This window comes from Pygocentrus nattereri, chromosome 7 (genome assembly GCF_015220715.1).
Source record: "Pygocentrus nattereri isolate fPygNat1 chromosome 7, fPygNat1.pri, whole genome shotgun sequence".
Taxonomy (NCBI): domain Eukaryota; kingdom Metazoa; phylum Chordata; class Actinopteri; order Characiformes; family Serrasalmidae; genus Pygocentrus; species Pygocentrus nattereri.
In genome coordinates this window covers 23,562,416-23,580,329 of record NC_051217.1, presented here as the reverse complement: position 1 = coordinate 23,580,329, position 17,914 = coordinate 23,562,416, and the positions used below count along the sequence as shown (strand labels likewise).

Here is a 17,914-nt window from a genome sequence, read left to right as displayed (position 1 = left end):
CCTTCTTCAGCTGCTGCTCTTTGTAAAGCCGTACGGTTTTGGCCGGGTCAGAAATCTCGTTCTTGTAGTTTTCACACACGAATAGTCGAGACTGGGTCACCTGCACTGTGCCCTCCAGATACGCCCTCCACACACCATACACATTCCTGCAGAACATACACACAGTTAGCCTGCTGCCCTCTGCAAAGCTTTTCAAGACCATAATAAGTTAGTGATATCTCAGAAACAGTGTCATGATTTTTTCACATTCATTACTGACATGATGCCTCCTGAGCAACTCCTCTAGCACTAAAAATGAATGAAATGTTAGCGGTAATGTTTGATTTTCACTTTCATGTCAGAAGAATACCTGTAAAGGTTATCATAAATCTACTCAGGAATAATGCTTTGTGTATATTTATCTTCAGCCCTCTTTGTGTTTATTAAAGTATCTTCCTTGGTATGAACAGCAGATTTGACTTTTTTTCCAGAATCAGGAGTATAGAGAGTATATAGAGGAGTATGTGGAGGAGTATATAGAGGAGTATATAGAGGAGTATATGGAGGAGTATGTGGAGGAGTATATAGAGGAGTATGTGGTGGAGTATAAGGAGGAGTATATGGAGGACTATATTGAGAAGTATACAGGGGAGTATAGGGAGGAGTATATAGAGGAGTCTGTGGAGGAATATACAGAGGAGTATATAGATGACTATAAGGAGGAGTATATAGAGGGATATGAGGAGTATATAAAGGAGTATGTGGAGGCATACACAGAGGAGTGTGTAGAGGAGTACATAGAGCAGTATGTGGACGAGTATACAGAGGAGTATATAGATGACTATAAGGAGGAGTATATAGAGGGATATGAGGAGGAGTATATAAAGGAGTATGTGGAGGCATACACAGAGGAGTGTGTAGAGGAGTATAGGTAGAAGTATATGGAGAAGAATATAGAGGAGTATTTGGAGGAGTATAAGGAGGAGAATTGGTAGGAGTATATAGAGGAATATAAAGAAGATTATAGGGAGGGGTATATTGAGGAGCACACACAGGAGAATGCGGAGGAGTATACAGAGGGGTATAAGGAGGAGTATATAAAAGAGTATGTGTAGGAGTAAATAGAGGAGTCTATGGAGGAGTATATAGGGGAGTATAGAGAGGAGTATATAGAGGAGTACGTGGTGAAGTATATAGAGAAGTATAGGTAGAAGTATATGGAGGAGTATATAGAGGAGTCTATGGAGGAGTATGTGGAGGAGTCTGTGGAGGAGTCTGTGGAGGAGTCTGTGGAGGAGTATGTGGAGGATAATGTGGAGGATAATGTGGAGGAGTCTGTGGAGGAGTCTGTGGAGGAGTCTATGGAGGAGTATGTGGAGGAGTATGTTGAAGAATATGTGGGGAAAGCCACCTGTAGTCCGTCCGCTGGTCGTCCGGTTTGATGCCAGGCCAGTCCCTCTTCAGATACTGATTGGCCAGCTTCTGCAGAGCCTGATCAACACAAAGAAACAACAAAGTCGGCGTTAATTGGGAAATTCCTCAGCTATTCAGACTCTCAGCACCAGCTCTGCTCAGAGAGGGAAAACACAGGGCCATATGTGTGTGTTCTCATGACCCCGTCATTAAACACCATTTATCACATGATACAGCTCAGTCTGACTCCAGAGAGCAGTGACATCATCAGCAAACACACACACACACACACACACACACACACATACACACACACACACTGAACTGTGAACACTGTGACACACACAGAGAAACAGCTCTAACCTACAGAACCGAGAAAATACTCCAGGCTCTGTAAGCATAAAGACCATAACCTGTTACTTAGAAACATAAATAAACAAAAAAGAACATTTATAAACCAAACAAAGAAGCTGCTGGTGTTTTCAAAACAATGGAGTGACCAGACCAGAGTCCAGACCTTAACACCACTGAATGGGTTTAATTACTTCATAAATGATCAACTAGCTTCTCAGACTGAGCTTTGGAGGCATGTCTGCAGATTTCCTTGAGAAACTGGAGGTGAGTCTCCTGAAAAATGCGGAAGCTGTAAGGACGGTGAAGAGTCACTCACGAAATACTGATATTAGGTTCTGTGTAATTTTCTGTTAAATATGTTTACCTACATTTGTGCTTAATGGCCATTTTGACTCGTAACTCAATAAATAAAGGTCTCTAATTTGTGCACAGTACTATCCATAACACATATGGAGCACAATATTCCATATACTTACTTACATGTATGGGACATGCGGACTGCACATACGGGCACTGTATAAAAACAAATGTGTGTAGTGGGTGGAGGGGCTTTAGCCCCACACAGGGAAATAAAAGGCTGTGATTTAGCATTATAGTACAGACACCCCCGACATATGGCCAAACAAAAGCTTCAGAAAATGTTTATTACACAGCCTGGACCTCCCGCACCTTCAAAATAATGAGAAGAGAGAGAGGGAGAGAGGGAGAGAGAGAGAGAGGTAAACAGTGGCCTCACGCTGAATAAACAGACTGCAGTGTCATTTCCACCTGTCGGATTCCCAGCTCTAAAAACACAGCACAGTTTCTCTCTCCCAGCTCATGCTGGTACTGAGTGTCAGTAAAAATGCAGCGAGTCTGAACTTAACTGTACTGTCACTCCACTCACATACAAGTATATCACAGGCATGAAACACAGCTTCTCCTGCAGACACAGTTACTGCACACATCTGCACTCTGACTCAGCCGACAACACGAGTGTTAAACATGGTCATCTTATTTATGTCCAAAATAATAATGTAGACATATAACTATCGCTGCTGTCAGAAGAAAACCTTGTATCTCAATGTTTGTTGTTTTTCAGTTTTTTGACACAATTTGAAAATACCTGTTGTCCTTTACATCGTATGTAAAGTCCATGATGAATGGACTATAAGAAATCCCCTAAAATAACTTTATAAAGATGTCTGGTTCCACTGACTGACATAAAAAGTACAGTATGTTTTTTTCCTTCTCCATTTTGGAGATACCAGGTTTTAATCCAACAACAGCACTATTATATAGTATATACAGGGAGATTCACTTGAAAGAGGCCCCAAATATTCTGTAATAACTCTCTCGGACAAGGCAATCTGAACCAATGTGCAATGTGCTCCTCAGTATATGGAGCTTCAAACAAGCTGGGATGCCTCTCTGAGTGTTAGGCACCGGAGAGCTGCGACGACATTTAACCTCCGTTTGCAGCATCGCATGTAACGTAATCGATTACATACGTTAAGGTATGTATCGTATTTTTTGGTTTGCTTCATTCTAACGGGAGTTACAGCAGAATATTCAGGGCCTCTTTCGAGCGAATCTCCCTGTATTATATCTATACATACACACATATATGTATATTTCATGTAAGTCAATGAAACCAGACATTTTTCAATTAATTTTTCTTTTGGTCCATTCATCATAAAATTTACACATAATGTAAAGAGCAACAGGCATTTTCAAATTATGCCATAGTTATCTCACAAAAGTCTCACAAAAGCGCATTTCTGCAGATATTTTATTCTATCTTTAGATGGGACGACACTATAGAAATGAAACTTAGATATAATTTAAAGTAGTCAGTGTGCAGCTTATATAGCAGTGCAGATTTACTGGCCTCTGAAAAGAACTCAACACACAGCCAGTAATGTCTAAATAGCTGGCAGCACAAGTGAGTCCACCTCACAGTGAACATGTCTAGATTGTGCTCAATTGTGTTGTTGTCTCTGGTGTCATGTGACTCATTAGAGTTACGAGGTTCCAGGTGTGAATGGGGAGCAGGGCTGTTAAATTGGTGTTTTGGGTACAATTCACTCTTACTGACCACTGGATATTCAACACGGCACCTCATGGCAAAGAATCTCTGAGGATGTGAGAAACACAAAATATCGACACTTTGAGCACAATCTGGACATGTTCACTGTGAGGTGGACCCACTTGTGTTGATCACATGACCACAACTTAATGCATTTAGGCATGTAGAGGTGGTCAAGACAACTTGCTGAAGTGCAGGCCGAGCATCAGAATGGGGGAAGAAAGGGGATTTAAGTGACTTTGAACGTGGCGTGGTTGTTGGTGCCAGACGGGCTGGTCTGAGTATTTCAGAAACTGCTGATCTACTGGGATTTTCACACACAACCATCTCTAGGGTTTACAGAGAATGGTCCAAAAAAGAGAAAATATCCAGTGAGCGGCAGTTGTGTGGACGAAAATGCCTTGTTGATGTGAGAGGTCAGAGGAGAATGGGCAGACTGGTTCGAGATGATAGAAAGGCAACAGTAACTCAAATAACCAACCAAAATCTCTGAGGAACGTTTCCAACACCTTGTTGAAAGTATGACATAAAGAATTAAGACAGTTCTGAAGGCAAAAGGGGGTCCAACCTTTTACTAGCAAGGTGTACCTAATAAAGTGGCTGGTGAGTGTGACGAAGTACAGACGAAGAACACAAATTTAATGTGCGCTAGATTGAAACTGTGTATCGGTATCTGGCTGAAATGAGCAGAACATGCTGGATGGGAAACTGGAATAAAAGGAATAACAGAACGAATGGGATCTAATCCTGAACCAGCGCTCAGTCACATCGTGTGTACCTGCATAGCTCTTCCTGTGGGGTGGCAGCATCACACTCTACTTTTAGACCATTAGCTCATTTAAAAGATTAGTGTTTTTCAAACGAAGAAATTGGTGTCGGATGATGTTGAAGGTTTCAGTATCAGTAAATGATGCTCTCACATCCTGTGGTGAGAGTTGCTGAGTTTCGCTGTATAGACATTTCTCCTCCACATGTTTTTGGATTCTTCGAATAATGAGGTCATTATCAAGCTGGAATGCAAATATTGCTACATGCGACCTGCACTACTGCCCACTGAATTGACATTATAAGACAGGAAACCTTTAAATACCCCACACAAACCATCAAGCTTTGTCAGTATGAGCAGCCCATGAGTAGGCCCAAATCCTATTTCCTATTTTTACCCCTACTCCTTGTTTTCGAGTGTCGCCCCTTAGAACTGAGTTACAGGGCAGTGTTTGAGATCTTCCTCTAAAATGAGACCCTCAAATAAAAAGAGCATCACTTCATTAACAGCTACTAGCGCTGCTCTGTAGGCGACCCTGCCCGTCTGCAGTGACAGCAGAGGTGGGTAAAGTTCAGCTCCTCACTGCTGGGCTTTAGTTACATTTAGGGCATCATACGCCTTCAAAGAGGGGGGCAATTATTTATTATCACCCACCCCTAATTCTTCAGTGATATGAAGCTGAAAGTCAGATTCTTGTTTGAATTTTTCTATTCCACCTTAAATTGACCAGCAGTCACATTCTGGCATTTCAAGTGTCAGACTATTTAAGGTGGAACGGGGAATTTAGCCAGCTATCTACTGAGACATCAGCTACTGCTAGCGATTTTTTATGCTTGTAATGAAGAAAATGGCCATAATACACTGTAATAAACAACATTAATACAATGTTTTTTTCATTGTTTTTATTATCGTAATTTTTAACAGAGCAAATACTGACGTGTGGGTTTTTTTGGAAATCCCGTGAAATGCGATTGGGCCTCAGTTTCATGAGATGTCATTTCGTTGTGCAGTGCTGTGACCTTACTTGTTGCTTATATGTAGCATTATTCATATTTTTACCCCTAAATGGCTTAATAATCCAGACGATCCAGTGACATTCGGGGGAAATATGAACACAAAACGTATCCACTTTGGAGCATTTTTGTGCACGACTGAACGCTACAATGGCGATTTCTGAAAACACCATTCATTTTTCCTATAGAGAAAATCAGCTTAGACCCAGAGTTCCTAATACGGTCATGACACAGAGACTATAATGACTTCAGAGGTCTATTTAAAGGTATATGTCAGGGGCCACAACCCAAATGGTAATAAGAGCCATTTTCTGCTTTCAGCAAAAATCAAACCATCTTAGGAGCTAAAACATTTTATGTCCATTTTACCACCTTGGCTGTCTCAGTATGTGCTGATGTCCTAGTACAGGCTACAAAATACAGTATAAACAATACTTTTGTTTTTTTTTTTGTTTTTTGACTTTGCTCTGCTTTAAGCTTTAGCTGCTTTTCTCGCATCTCCAGCAGGAAACTTTTCCTCAAAAGTAGAACAGTTTCTTTCTTTCAACATGTCGCGTCTCATTTGCCAGCTTATTGTTAGAATTTTCCTGTTCCACCTTAAATGGTGCCTGAGGCGCGAGAATGTAACCGCTGCACTATTTAAGGTGGAATGGGAAATTCAAACAAGAATAGAGAACAAGAAACAGCCTTAAGATTTGCGAATGTGTGCAGTCTGCACACCAACCTTCAGGGTTAAAGGGTGAATCAGCAGTTCTACATTAACTCCAGCTTTTAAGACCATTTACTGTTAAACTGTGTTGAACGATCAGCAGAGCTTTATTTTACTGTAAAGGAGGATTATTTTATTATTACCTAATTAGCCGCAACAGGACAGTAGAAGAGACACTGAGACTCTGTATACGGTATACTGTAAACAAAGTTTTCGAATAATGTAATTAATAAACAAAAAAATAAATACAATAAGAAATAAACAGGTGAAATATATAGACTATAGCGTCCTGCTTGACAGTACAGAAACAAACACCCCCTGTCTCTCTCTAGCCTCTCTCGTCTAAAGCCAGACAGGGAGAGAGAAGAAAGAGCTATTTCTGCTGTGGGTGTAAGTGGATGGGTGGTGGATTGAGAGATTCTGAACAGATGGAGAAAAGCTGGGCTTTCAGACCTTCGACAATCACTCAGCTTATGGCCTTTTTCTCTTTCTGCGCAGCCTAAAATAACCACCAGTCAAGCCCCCAACACCTTGGGAAGGCTGGCACGTGCACACACACACATAAAGGAAGGAAGGAAGAAAATGAAAGTAAATAAAGGAAAGAAATCCTCAATATCTCTTAAAAATCTCTCTTTCTGTCTCTCTGCATTGTATTTTTAGCATAGCTAACGTGCCAACAATTGATTACAAGGTGCAATCATGGTCATGTGATTCTTGATTAATTGGGAACCGTGATTTATTTGGCTTAGAAAGAACAATAAAGTGCTTACACTGCAATTTCTTCACAGAAGCATTTCAGAGAAAAATAAAACACAAATAAAACAACAAGTATAATTAAGCTGGCTGGACAAGGCCATATTATTCTTCATCGTTTTAATAATCTACGCCTTTTTGATACGTTTTCACAAGATGCAGTTTTCAAACAAGAACCACAAAACGTTGCAGGATTGCACAGCCTATACAGAAATAGTGTTCATGTGCTTTTGGAACTGATTTGGACACACACAAGTTTTGTGCATTGTTTATTCAATCATGAAATGTTTAATGCTGAGACAATAATGCTGAGAAAATTCAAATCCCTCACAACTCCCTTCAACTCTCACACTTCCGCTCACAGATATTACATACATACATACCAGTACACAAATGTATAAGCATATTAACAACCACCTGGGATACCACAGCACAGACCAAGTAACACCTTAGCAACCCTCTGGGATACCACATCAAATGAAGAAGCAACACCTTAGCAACCACCTGGGATACCAAAGCAATGGCCTAACAACACCTTAGCAACCACAAAGGATACCACAACAATGGCCTAGCAACATCCTGGCAACCACATAAGATGCCATAGCAATGGCCTGACAACACCTTAGCAACCACCTAGGATACCATAGCGATGCCAAAGCAACACCTTAGCAAACATCTTGGATACCATAGCAATGACCAAGCAACACCTTAGCAACCAACTGGGATACCATAGTGATGGCCAAGCAACACCTTAGCAACCACATAGGATACCACAGCAATGGCCAAGCAACACCTTAGCAACTACCTGGGACACCCGAGCAATGGACTGGCAACACCTTACTAACATGGGATACAATAGCTATGACCTGGCAGCACCTTAGCAACCATATGAGATAACATAGCAATGACGAAGCAAGATTTAGCAACCGGTTAACAACTACCAAGCAACACTTTAACAACAAGCTGGAATACTTAAGCAACTGTATAGGATCCACTTAGACTTATAAACCCAGTTAAGATAATCAGCAGTGTTCTTTAACTTGTGCAGTACTGTTGAATGTCTTTGTTGGGCCAACTTTCTGTTCACAAAATCTTTTCACAAACTTTTCCTTTCTATTTAAATCAAAGTATGAATCAATGTTCAAAGTAATCAAGCTTGCAATTTGAATACAGTTTTGACTGAGCAACCTATATTATAAGCCTCAGTGTCACAGGGTGTTTCGGTCATATGCAAAAGTTTGGGCGCCTTTTGTCAAATGACGTTTTCACGTTAACATACTCGGTATAGAGGACACATATTTTAATACACAATTACTGTTTTTTGCTGAATTTAGCATATTGGAAAAAAATAAAACATTAAATACAGCCTGTGCAAAAGTTCTGACCCTTTTTACACGTTATTAATAACAGAAATTCTGCACTAAAATTGGCAGATGATGCCATCTTTAAGTTTGTCCCCTGTAGAGGTCACATACAGGATTATGCCTAATATGTTAAACACAGCAAATACATAGAAACTGTTGAACCATCACTGTTGAAACTCTTGCATACAACTGAAAATCTTAATATGAGCCTTCATACAAATTATTCAGTAAATGCAGCTGTAAATCATGCAGTTAAGATTGAGGTGTGTCTCTTAGAGCAGTTGCTCTCAAAACAGTCTGTCTGGCGTATCTGAGGACTTAATGGGTTGAGCCAACAATGCACATCTGACAAAAATCCACATTGCCATTTCCATTAATCTACGTCGTGACATTTATCTGCAGGGCTCTCCAGCTGAAGGTCTGTGTGAGGCTGAACGCTGCGGAGCCCAGCTGGCCTGCTTTGCTGTAAAGCTCTGGAATCTCCTCCTGGCCGTGTGGAGGTGTGTGCTGCATCGTGCCGGATCTGATGAGTCCAGTCCCAGGCCTCAGTTGGTCAGCCCAGGTAATTACAGCCGCCAGGAAGAAAAGCTGCAGCGCTTCGGCTCGGTAAACACCTGGAGGGGGCGTTGCCATGGCAACCAGCGCAGGCTTCCTGTGTGGTCCAGATAAAGTGGTGAACCGCCGCACGAAATCCTCCAGAGACAGGAAGACACCATGTGCAACACACACAACGGAAAAAAACGCAGGTTCTAGAGCCATGTTTGTTTACTGGTGCGTACCTGTTACTTTATATATATATATATATATATATATATATATATTTTTTTTTTTTTTTTCCCAAATTAGGTAGTCTCTTTAATTCCACCCACTGGTTAGGACTCCCCCAATCACATGATGCCACCAGTGCAAGAAGGGTGAAGGCTGGCACAGGGTTGGGAGGGTGTGCCATCCTACGCACTTAGAGGCCAATTATGCTCTCTTGGACTCCTGGCTATGGACGGCTGCAGCATCACCAGGGATCGAACTCGCAATCTTCTGATGAACGGGCCAGCGCTTGGACAGCTGAGCCACTTGGGAGCCCCGTTTTCTCCACGTTTATAGACAAAAGTATGAAATACAACATCAGAAACCACATAAACAAGTCTATTTCAGATTACCTGACACTGTTTGAGGCACAGTGCACACAGTTGTTCTGCCACCATTTTGGCAGGCAACTTCAAGTTCATGCAGCAGCACAGTGGCAGGTTGTTATGAGATAATAAAGCCAGAACTGATCCAGTAAAGGCAGTAGAACACGTTTGTTTGGGAATACTCATAAAAACTTATTTTTAATGTGTATTAAATTTCATTTGCTTGGTTTTAACATAATTTTATTCTTTCATGAGTTATTTACAAGTTTCTGGCAACTTATAAAATGTGTTCAAAGTGCTGCCCATTGTGTTGGATTGTCAATGCAACCCTCTTCTCCCGCTCTTCACACACTGATAGCAACACCGCAGAAGAATACGCCATGAGATAAAAGGTTTTCTTCATCAACAGTGATATCTATCAATCAATCAACCTTTATTTAGTCTGAGAACATTGAGGGTGCAGAGACGTACCTTTGAGGGAACCACCTCAGTGACCAGAGGGGAACTGCCCCAGAGACAGTTTACTACATTTATTTCTGAGAGTGTATTTGTTAATTCTATGGTAGGAAAGTTAAGCCAGCCTTGTTACTCATTGAAGCCACTGTCAGCAAAGATATGTGAGAAATTAGAATTCCATTCCTGAGGTGGGTTGACATGATTTGTGCGGTTAAATGCATGTTTATGAGCTTCAATTTCAAGAGCTATAATGAGCAACATGGCGCCTCAACTGTGGAATCAACTCAGAATACAAATGCTGCAGGATCGGAGATTGAATGCAGCCCTGTGTTCAGGCTAATCTCCGGAGAACACCTGCTCTTTCAAGGTCACTCTGCTATGACGGATGTTCTTCCTCTGAAGATGCAGCTTGGTAAAACAGAACACACACACACACACACAGCCCTAACGCCCTTTACACACTTCTCTCTGCAGCTGTTCGCTCTGTATAATCAGGGCTTTCCCCTCGCAGCCCTTTCCCTTTGATGGGTCACTTCCTCCTGGCCTCAGGTGACCTTACAGCCTGCCGTCCACTCCAGCTGACCTCCAGACAGAAGCCTCTCCTCAGCACACTAATTCAGACGCCAAACATGTGGTCCTCTCTCCTCCCACAGACGTGTGTTCTCAAAACGTGTGCATTTCAGCAGATGGCAGGTAGAACGAGGAGCCAGAAGTTCTTTCATTCTAAATGGCTTAATGCTACAGATTTCAACAAATCAAACGAGGTATATGCAGCTATTTATGGAAAGGATTATTCTGATTATTCTGATAATCTTTTTCAGTACTGCACTGGATAGCGCAGCAGTTGGAATATACTGCAACTAGGGCAAACTAAGAAAAAACTCTCACCATATACTCAGGCCTTTTGCAATAATTTAACATAGTAAAAGTGATTTTGTAACATTTACTATTAATATCACATTTGTAAGCAACATACTTTTACGTACTTATAACATACTTAAAAGTCCATTCATGCTGGAAAGGTGCATGCAGGGTGTTATAAGGCAAAACAGAAAACTTATTATTTCAGATTTATCGCTATTTTCCATCATGAACATCCCATATAAACTCAGTAGACTCCTGTAGGTTCACCAGTGGTTTTGGATAGTATATAAAATGGCTATATTTGTGTCATGGTGACCTCTGGTTTCTATCACCCCCATTTCAAAGAAATCTCTACAATGAACCATTTCACAACTTTGATTCTGTTTACACAGTGACTGAAATTTGTAGGAATTGGTGGAATTCCCTTGTAAAATTGCAACAATACTGATTTAAACAACTGACAAAAGCATGAGTTCCAAACGCCACGTATTCTTCTTATTTTTTTTCTTACCCGATTTCCTCCTCATTTTTCCTGTCTTGTCAAACTCCACCTACCAGCTAAGTCTCCTCCTATGACATGATGCTACCAATCTGGAAGGCTAAAGGCTAGCACACGCTTCCTCCAAGACACGTGTACCTCAAACTGCAGCTAAAGCAAGATCACTGCTCAAATAACATCCTGCCACTCTCTGTCCTTGTCTTTATCGGTTTTCACCCTTGTTTTCTTGGTTTTCTTAGTTTCCGAAAGCCATGTGCCTTGGTCTGCTTATGCCAATGGCCTTTGTTGTTGTTTTGTTGTTCAGCCCCAGCGTCTCCACCTGCCTGTAGTCTGTACTAATGAGAGGTACAGGCCCTCTCATTAGGCCCAGGTGTTCCTTGTTTCCCCTTACTGTCTGTGTTTACATGCAAAGATTTTTGCCAAGGTGTTTCTCACTCTACTCAACAATCCGATGAAAATCTTCGTTTACATGCTCACTGCAAGCAATCCGATCCAAAATGGCGCATATGCATGGACTACCACTCAGAGTAAACGTTACCATGACAACGAAAATCATGTGAGTGTAGTCAGAGTGAGATGAGCAGCAGTGAGCAGTGCTTGTTTTTAATTGCTTTAAAATATTTCAGACTCAGGAAAATGTCCTTCACATGGCCTTATTAAAGAAGGTAGAGAGGAAGATGTCGTGTTCTGAGACACATAAGCTGGACGTCCGTCCCACTGCTGTCTTTTAAAGATCAGAGCATAAACTTTGTCTCCTCTGCAGACCAGTTTCTTCTCCGCCGTGTTGAACGGTATAATCTCTCACTATGATGCGATGCACATGTAGAATGGACTTTAACTTTCCGATAGGGAATGTAATCAGATACAGGCATTTCCATGGATGTTATTCTGCTATTTCACAGATTATTTACAGGATTACCCACCTCGTTCAACAGCATAAAATCTGTACTTGTTATACTTGTTATATACCTGTACTTGTTCAGTCCCTTTGTCTTGCATTGCCTATGTTTACTTTGTTGCTGTTGCTTGATTTCACAGATCTTGTTGTCAGGTATTGTCTCTGTTTTTTTTTAATCGTGGACTGTTCTACGAGCTTCTGCTAGTCAGTTTCTAGACTCTGTTAAATCTGATTTAAATAAAAGCAATTTGCACTTGAATCCAGCCTCATTGCCTCCTATGTTACAGTACAGCTCAACACGCTTGGAGGAGAATGCTAACGCAAGCCCAATTTGGCAGAGCAAGTAAGAACCTGACATCTCTGTCAGTGCTGTACCAAACACTCCACAGCATAACCAATGAAAAGTGAAAGCACACGATTCTATGTAAAGGTTTAAGGCTTCTTTAGGCGAACATCCTCTGCCCTGCTTATAACTTTTGCATGAGGAAAACTTGTACGAATCTCATGTATATAGAGAAAAAAATGCTGACAACAGACATCTTAAGTGTAAAGGGGATGGAAGGAGGGGTGGGATGGCATTCCCTGGTAACACCCCCCAATATCGCGCTCTGATCCTACCCACCCAAGAGGGAGTCGACAACTATGATCTCTTGGACTCCTGGTCACGGATGGCTGTGGCATCTCCGGAGAACGAACTGGCGATCTCCTTAAACAATGACAGGACCCATGCTTAGACCACCTTTGGGCCAAAACAGTGTCGTTTTTTGACACACTTAAGTGTTTGAGTTTTTTACCTGTAGACATAGATGTGTACAATAAAGGAACGTCACAATCAGAAAAAACTCCAAAAAGAGAGGGGCGGGGAGAAAGAAGGAAGAAGAAAAAAGGGGTTGTATATGGTTACAAAACTCTTATCAAATGAGTGCATTTACGTCCCTTTCCCATGTATCGTCCTTTTTTGCCAAAACAGTTTTAATACATCACTGCTGTCTGAAGAAAACCTTGTATCTCGTATGGTTTTTCAGTTTGTGACATTATTTGAAAATGTCTGCTGCTCTTTACATTGTGTGTAAATTTCATGATGAATGGCCCAAGAGAAATGACCCAAAATGACTTGGACTTTTCTTCTGACAACAGTGATGTGCTTTCATCAACAGTTTGTAAAGGAAAACTGTCAAATCATTATTTTTGCAAAACCTCCATATCAAGGAAGACACTTTGATGAACATGAGTGATAAAGCTAGTGTTAGCACATAGCTGTATTTTTTCCCCAGTGAAAATAAAACATGACTGAGAACATTCTGTACATCGTCCGTAAACCTTAAATGGAGAAGTTGATCATTTTGAATCCTGAATTCTATCAGCACAGACTGCTCTGTCATAGCTGTGTGGTTAGGTAACGCTGCCGTGATGTTGAGGGAGACGCAACAGGAAACTGCACTTCAACTCGTTTGTGCTGTAGTAACATTGCAGGCACAGTCAGTTCCTGTTGTTTTGAGGGAGAAGGCAGGGGCTGGGCCGGGCCAGGCCGGCCTGAGCAGGATATCCGCCGCAGACGGGCCAGAGCGAAAGAACGTAGGAGGGAAAGACAAAGTTGACAAAAAAGGTAGAGGAATGGGGAAGAGACCACACCTGCTGCGGCTTTTCTAACATTTTTAACATCTACCAGGCATTCAGGCATTAACCGCTCACGCATTCTTGAGCCGGCCGACACATCTGAATGTTTCGGGTTTCAAAGTGTGTACAAACACGTATAGATGTGAACAATCACAGGACACAAGGTTTTAACAGTGCAGATAAAGTAATACTTGTAAAAAAGACTTTCAATCATTACTTTAGCAGCTCTCCTTCATTCGTCTGTGCTTTTGCCTCCTCTCTGGTGGCTTTTGCCATCAAAAAAAGAAAAACACAAAACTGACCTCAGCTTTCATCCAACACAGCAAATACAGGTAGTTACTATACAAATTATATACACACCAATCAGGCTTAACATCGTGTCCACCTCCTTGTTTCTACCCTCATTGTCCATTTTATCAGCTCCACTTACTGTATAGCTGCACTTTGTAGTTCTACAGTTACAGACTGTAGTCCATCTGTTTCTCTGATACTTTGTTACCCTGTACTTCAGTGGTCAGGACCCCCATGGACCCTCACAAAGCAGGTACTGTTTGGGTGGTGGATCATTCTCAGGACTGCATTAACACTGATGTGGTGGTGGTGTGTTAGTGTGTGTTGCGTTGGTACGAGTGGATCAGACATAGCACTGCTATTACCAAGGACATGTTTTTAAGGATGTGAGAAGACAGACCAGCTTTCATCACCAACTAGGCTGACCACTCTGATGTTACTTAAAGGAGAATTCCACTCATTTTCAACATTTCTGCATCATTCAGTGGTTGAGATGTAAACAGAGAGATTCAGAGCGGTTTGGTGTGAACTGGTTCAGATGTCTCTACAGTGGTGGTGATAGGAACCAGGGATCGCCATGACTACAGCATACAGACATTTTATTTACCATCCAGAACCACCAGTGAACCTACACGAGTCTTCTGAGTTTATATAGAATATTGATGATGATGGTGAAATATTGGTTTTCTTTGGGGACTATTTTGCCTCACAACACCCTGCATGTATCCCTCCACCATGAATGGATTTAAAAATCTGCATCAAAAACACTCGTAAAACAGTGAATTCATGACCACTTCATGTAGGAACTTTCTGTGAGGAAGCTTTTAGAGGTGGACGTCTGGTTCCTACCACCACCACTGTGAACAGTTCTGACTCCAAGCCACATCAGCCTGTGCAAAACTGCAAAGAAGTAAACTTCGTGTCTTGGCTGATGAACTATAATTGTGGTAAGAGGGGAAAATGTCCATTTAAACTACATTTAGCCTGGTGAGTTCTTATCTCTCCCTGTGCGGTAAGACACTGTACGTGTGTGAACGCCTGTGTTTTATGCAGCGATATCTCTCCTGACAGGATGGAGGAAAATAGAGAAGCAAAAAAGATAACGGAGAAAATAAAAGAAGACAGAATCCTTCCCTAAAGGAGGAACCAGCCTCGAAAAATTAAATCTGCCTTTATCACCTCGCACACATTTCCAGGCAATTCCCTCTGACTGATGTAGTGCACTGTAAAAACCACACTCCTCGATTCCGACTTCACTCTTAAAGCCTCCGAACAGCCCCAGCTCTTTAAAACCATTCAAATAGACAGCTGGTAATAAGCAGTGTTTGTGCGTGTGGTATAAATGTATATTGACTCTGCCGCTGGGATTATGCCGAGTCAGCCGGAGTGAGACAGGAACGAAAGAGGGAGAGGTGAAAAGTTTGCGCTTATTCAGCATTTACTCAGACGAGATTAAAACAAAAGGGTCTCAGGCCTTCCTGTACAGGCTAATGGACACAGATCCACTTATCATAGCCAATGAGCATGAGGCAGTCCAAGACATTAAGCCTTTATTTAGCCTATAATTGCAATACGGTGCTTCTAAAAAAATTTGGTCAGTTGTAATAAGAGCTTGATTATATTACATTTTACAGCTTTGCATCTCAAGACAACGAAATAGTCCTCAAATTACCAACCTCTAAAGGTCTAGGCCAGGAGTCAGCAACATGCAGTTCTGGAGCCATAAGTGACTCTTTCTGCCCTGTCGTGGCTCCACAGCTGAATCAGATTTGTAGGTTAATAATAAAATAATCCTCCTTTACAGTAAAATAAAGCTCTGCTGATTGTTCAACCCAGTTTAACAGTAAATGGTCTTAAACGCTGGAGTTAATGTAGGACTGCTGATTCACCATTTAATCCTGAAGATCAGCGCAGACTGATGGTCATCGTAGCAACACAGACAACAGTCTCATCTAGATATGAGTTGAACATTGATAAGTTGGAGAAAAATTGACTTATTTGCATTTATAATCACTCCAGCTGTTACGTTTAATCTGTAGCGAGAAACTATCAAACACTGAAAAGTTGTAAAGTCAGCTTCTCCTTCGAATTCTCCTGTTCCACCTTAAATCATGCAGCAGTTACATTGTGGTGCCTCAGGCACCATTTAAGGTGGAATGGGAAAATTAGAACAAGAAACTGGTGAATCTGAAGAGACTCGTAAAAATCAAACGCTGAAATAATCTAAATCTAACGCTGATAAAACGGACAATGAGTGTAGAAACAAGGAGGTGGTCATAATGTTATGCCTGATCAGTGTATATGTGTATATATGTAGAGTTTAATGTGTGCGTATTTAAATATGTTTTTCTGATATATTTTTTTGGATATTAAGGGTACTACAAGGGGGGCCATGCACCTAAGATTTTCACTCAGCTTGGCAATACATGAGCTTTGATTTGATTTATATATTTACATTAATTTACACTGTTTACTGATACTTAAGTTTTGTTTCAAAATGAGAAAAAACGTGGGAAAAGTATGTTTTTCCTTTCTGTAAATGAGACTGGGCATAAAACAATAACCCTGCATCAAATTCAAATCATTAAACACATGTGTCTGACATGCGAAAGCAGAATGAAGAAAGAGCCACTAAAAATGGACACAGTGATCTTAACTTCCAAAGCCTGGAACTGACAGCAGCAGAGAGCTGAAAACAAAAGAGCGAAACTCTGACCCACAACCAGCACGGGGCAGTAGACTGGCGAAGGGCGTGTTTTCAGTGGCCTGTTTGAAGAACGTGTAGTGGCGCTGAGGTTCTGTAGGTTTGCTCTGTGTGCTCCTGCACAGACTCCCCTTTGTGCCCCCCTCACTGAACGGGTCAGTTTCCAGAACCAGCCCGACCCAGCCCCGGCCTCTCTCTGGGGCACAATAGGGGCATTGACTGGGCATTGAGCTGGCATTAAGTTCTAACAAAGCTTCCAGAAGGCCGTTCCAGCCTCCCTGCCTTTCAGGCAGCATCCAGGCCTGTCCCTGTGGTCATTCAGCCCAGTGGCAGCACTTATTCTGGGGAAAAGGGTGACAAGATGCCTTGGCCTCCTTCTCCAAGCAGCTTGAAATGTCTTTGGGCTGCAGTCAGATTCAGACAGTATTTTTTTTGGGTTACAGTCAGACTTAGCATTTCATGGGCTACAATCAGATTCAGACAGTGTTTTTAGGCTGAAGTCAGATTCAGACAGTATTTCATGGGCTACAATCAGATTCAGACAGTGTTTTTAGGCTGAAGTCAGATTCAGACAGTATTTCATGGGTTATAATCAGAATCAGAGAGTACTTTTTGGGTTACAGTCAGATTGAGACAGTATGTTTTAGGGTTGCAGACAGTATTTTATTGGGCTACATTTTGGATCCAGGCAGCATTTTGTTGTGCTAGATTTGGATTCAGGCAGTATTTTTGGAGCTACCGTCGGATTCAGATAGAATTTTGTCAGCCTGTGGTTTACTTTAGCTACAGTAAGATTAAGACAGAATTACGACAAGCTACAGTCAGTTTGGATATAATTTTGCCAGACTGTCAAGTTCAGAGTTTTGTAGGGCTACAGCTGGATTCAGAGAGAATTATGTCAGGTTACAGTCAGGTTCAGATAGAATTTGGGTGGGAAACAATGGGCTTGGATGACCTGTGCGTCGGGGGGCTCACGCACAGAATGCTCTTGGCTACACTCTTAAAAATAAAGGTGCCAAAGGAGCCAGAGTTCTTT

At 41.6% G+C, this 17,914-nt stretch overlaps 1 protein-coding gene across 3 annotated transcripts in view; it reads right to left on the bottom strand.

Moving 5' to 3' along the window:
- Positions 1-17,914, bottom strand: part of LOC108431165 (F-BAR and double SH3 domains protein 2) — a 168,085-nt gene that overhangs the window by 69,374 nt on the left and 80,797 nt on the right. For all 3 annotated transcript variants that reach the window (XM_037540167.1, XM_017704151.2, XM_017704152.2), the window contains exons 4-5: positions 1,391-1,470; positions 2-146 (exon numbers count right to left, since the gene is read on the bottom strand). In XM_037540167.1, coding sequence (XP_037396064.1) covers positions 2-146; positions 1,391-1,470 — 225 coding nt within the window. The remainder of the gene's footprint in view (position 1; positions 147-1,390; positions 1,471-17,914) is intronic.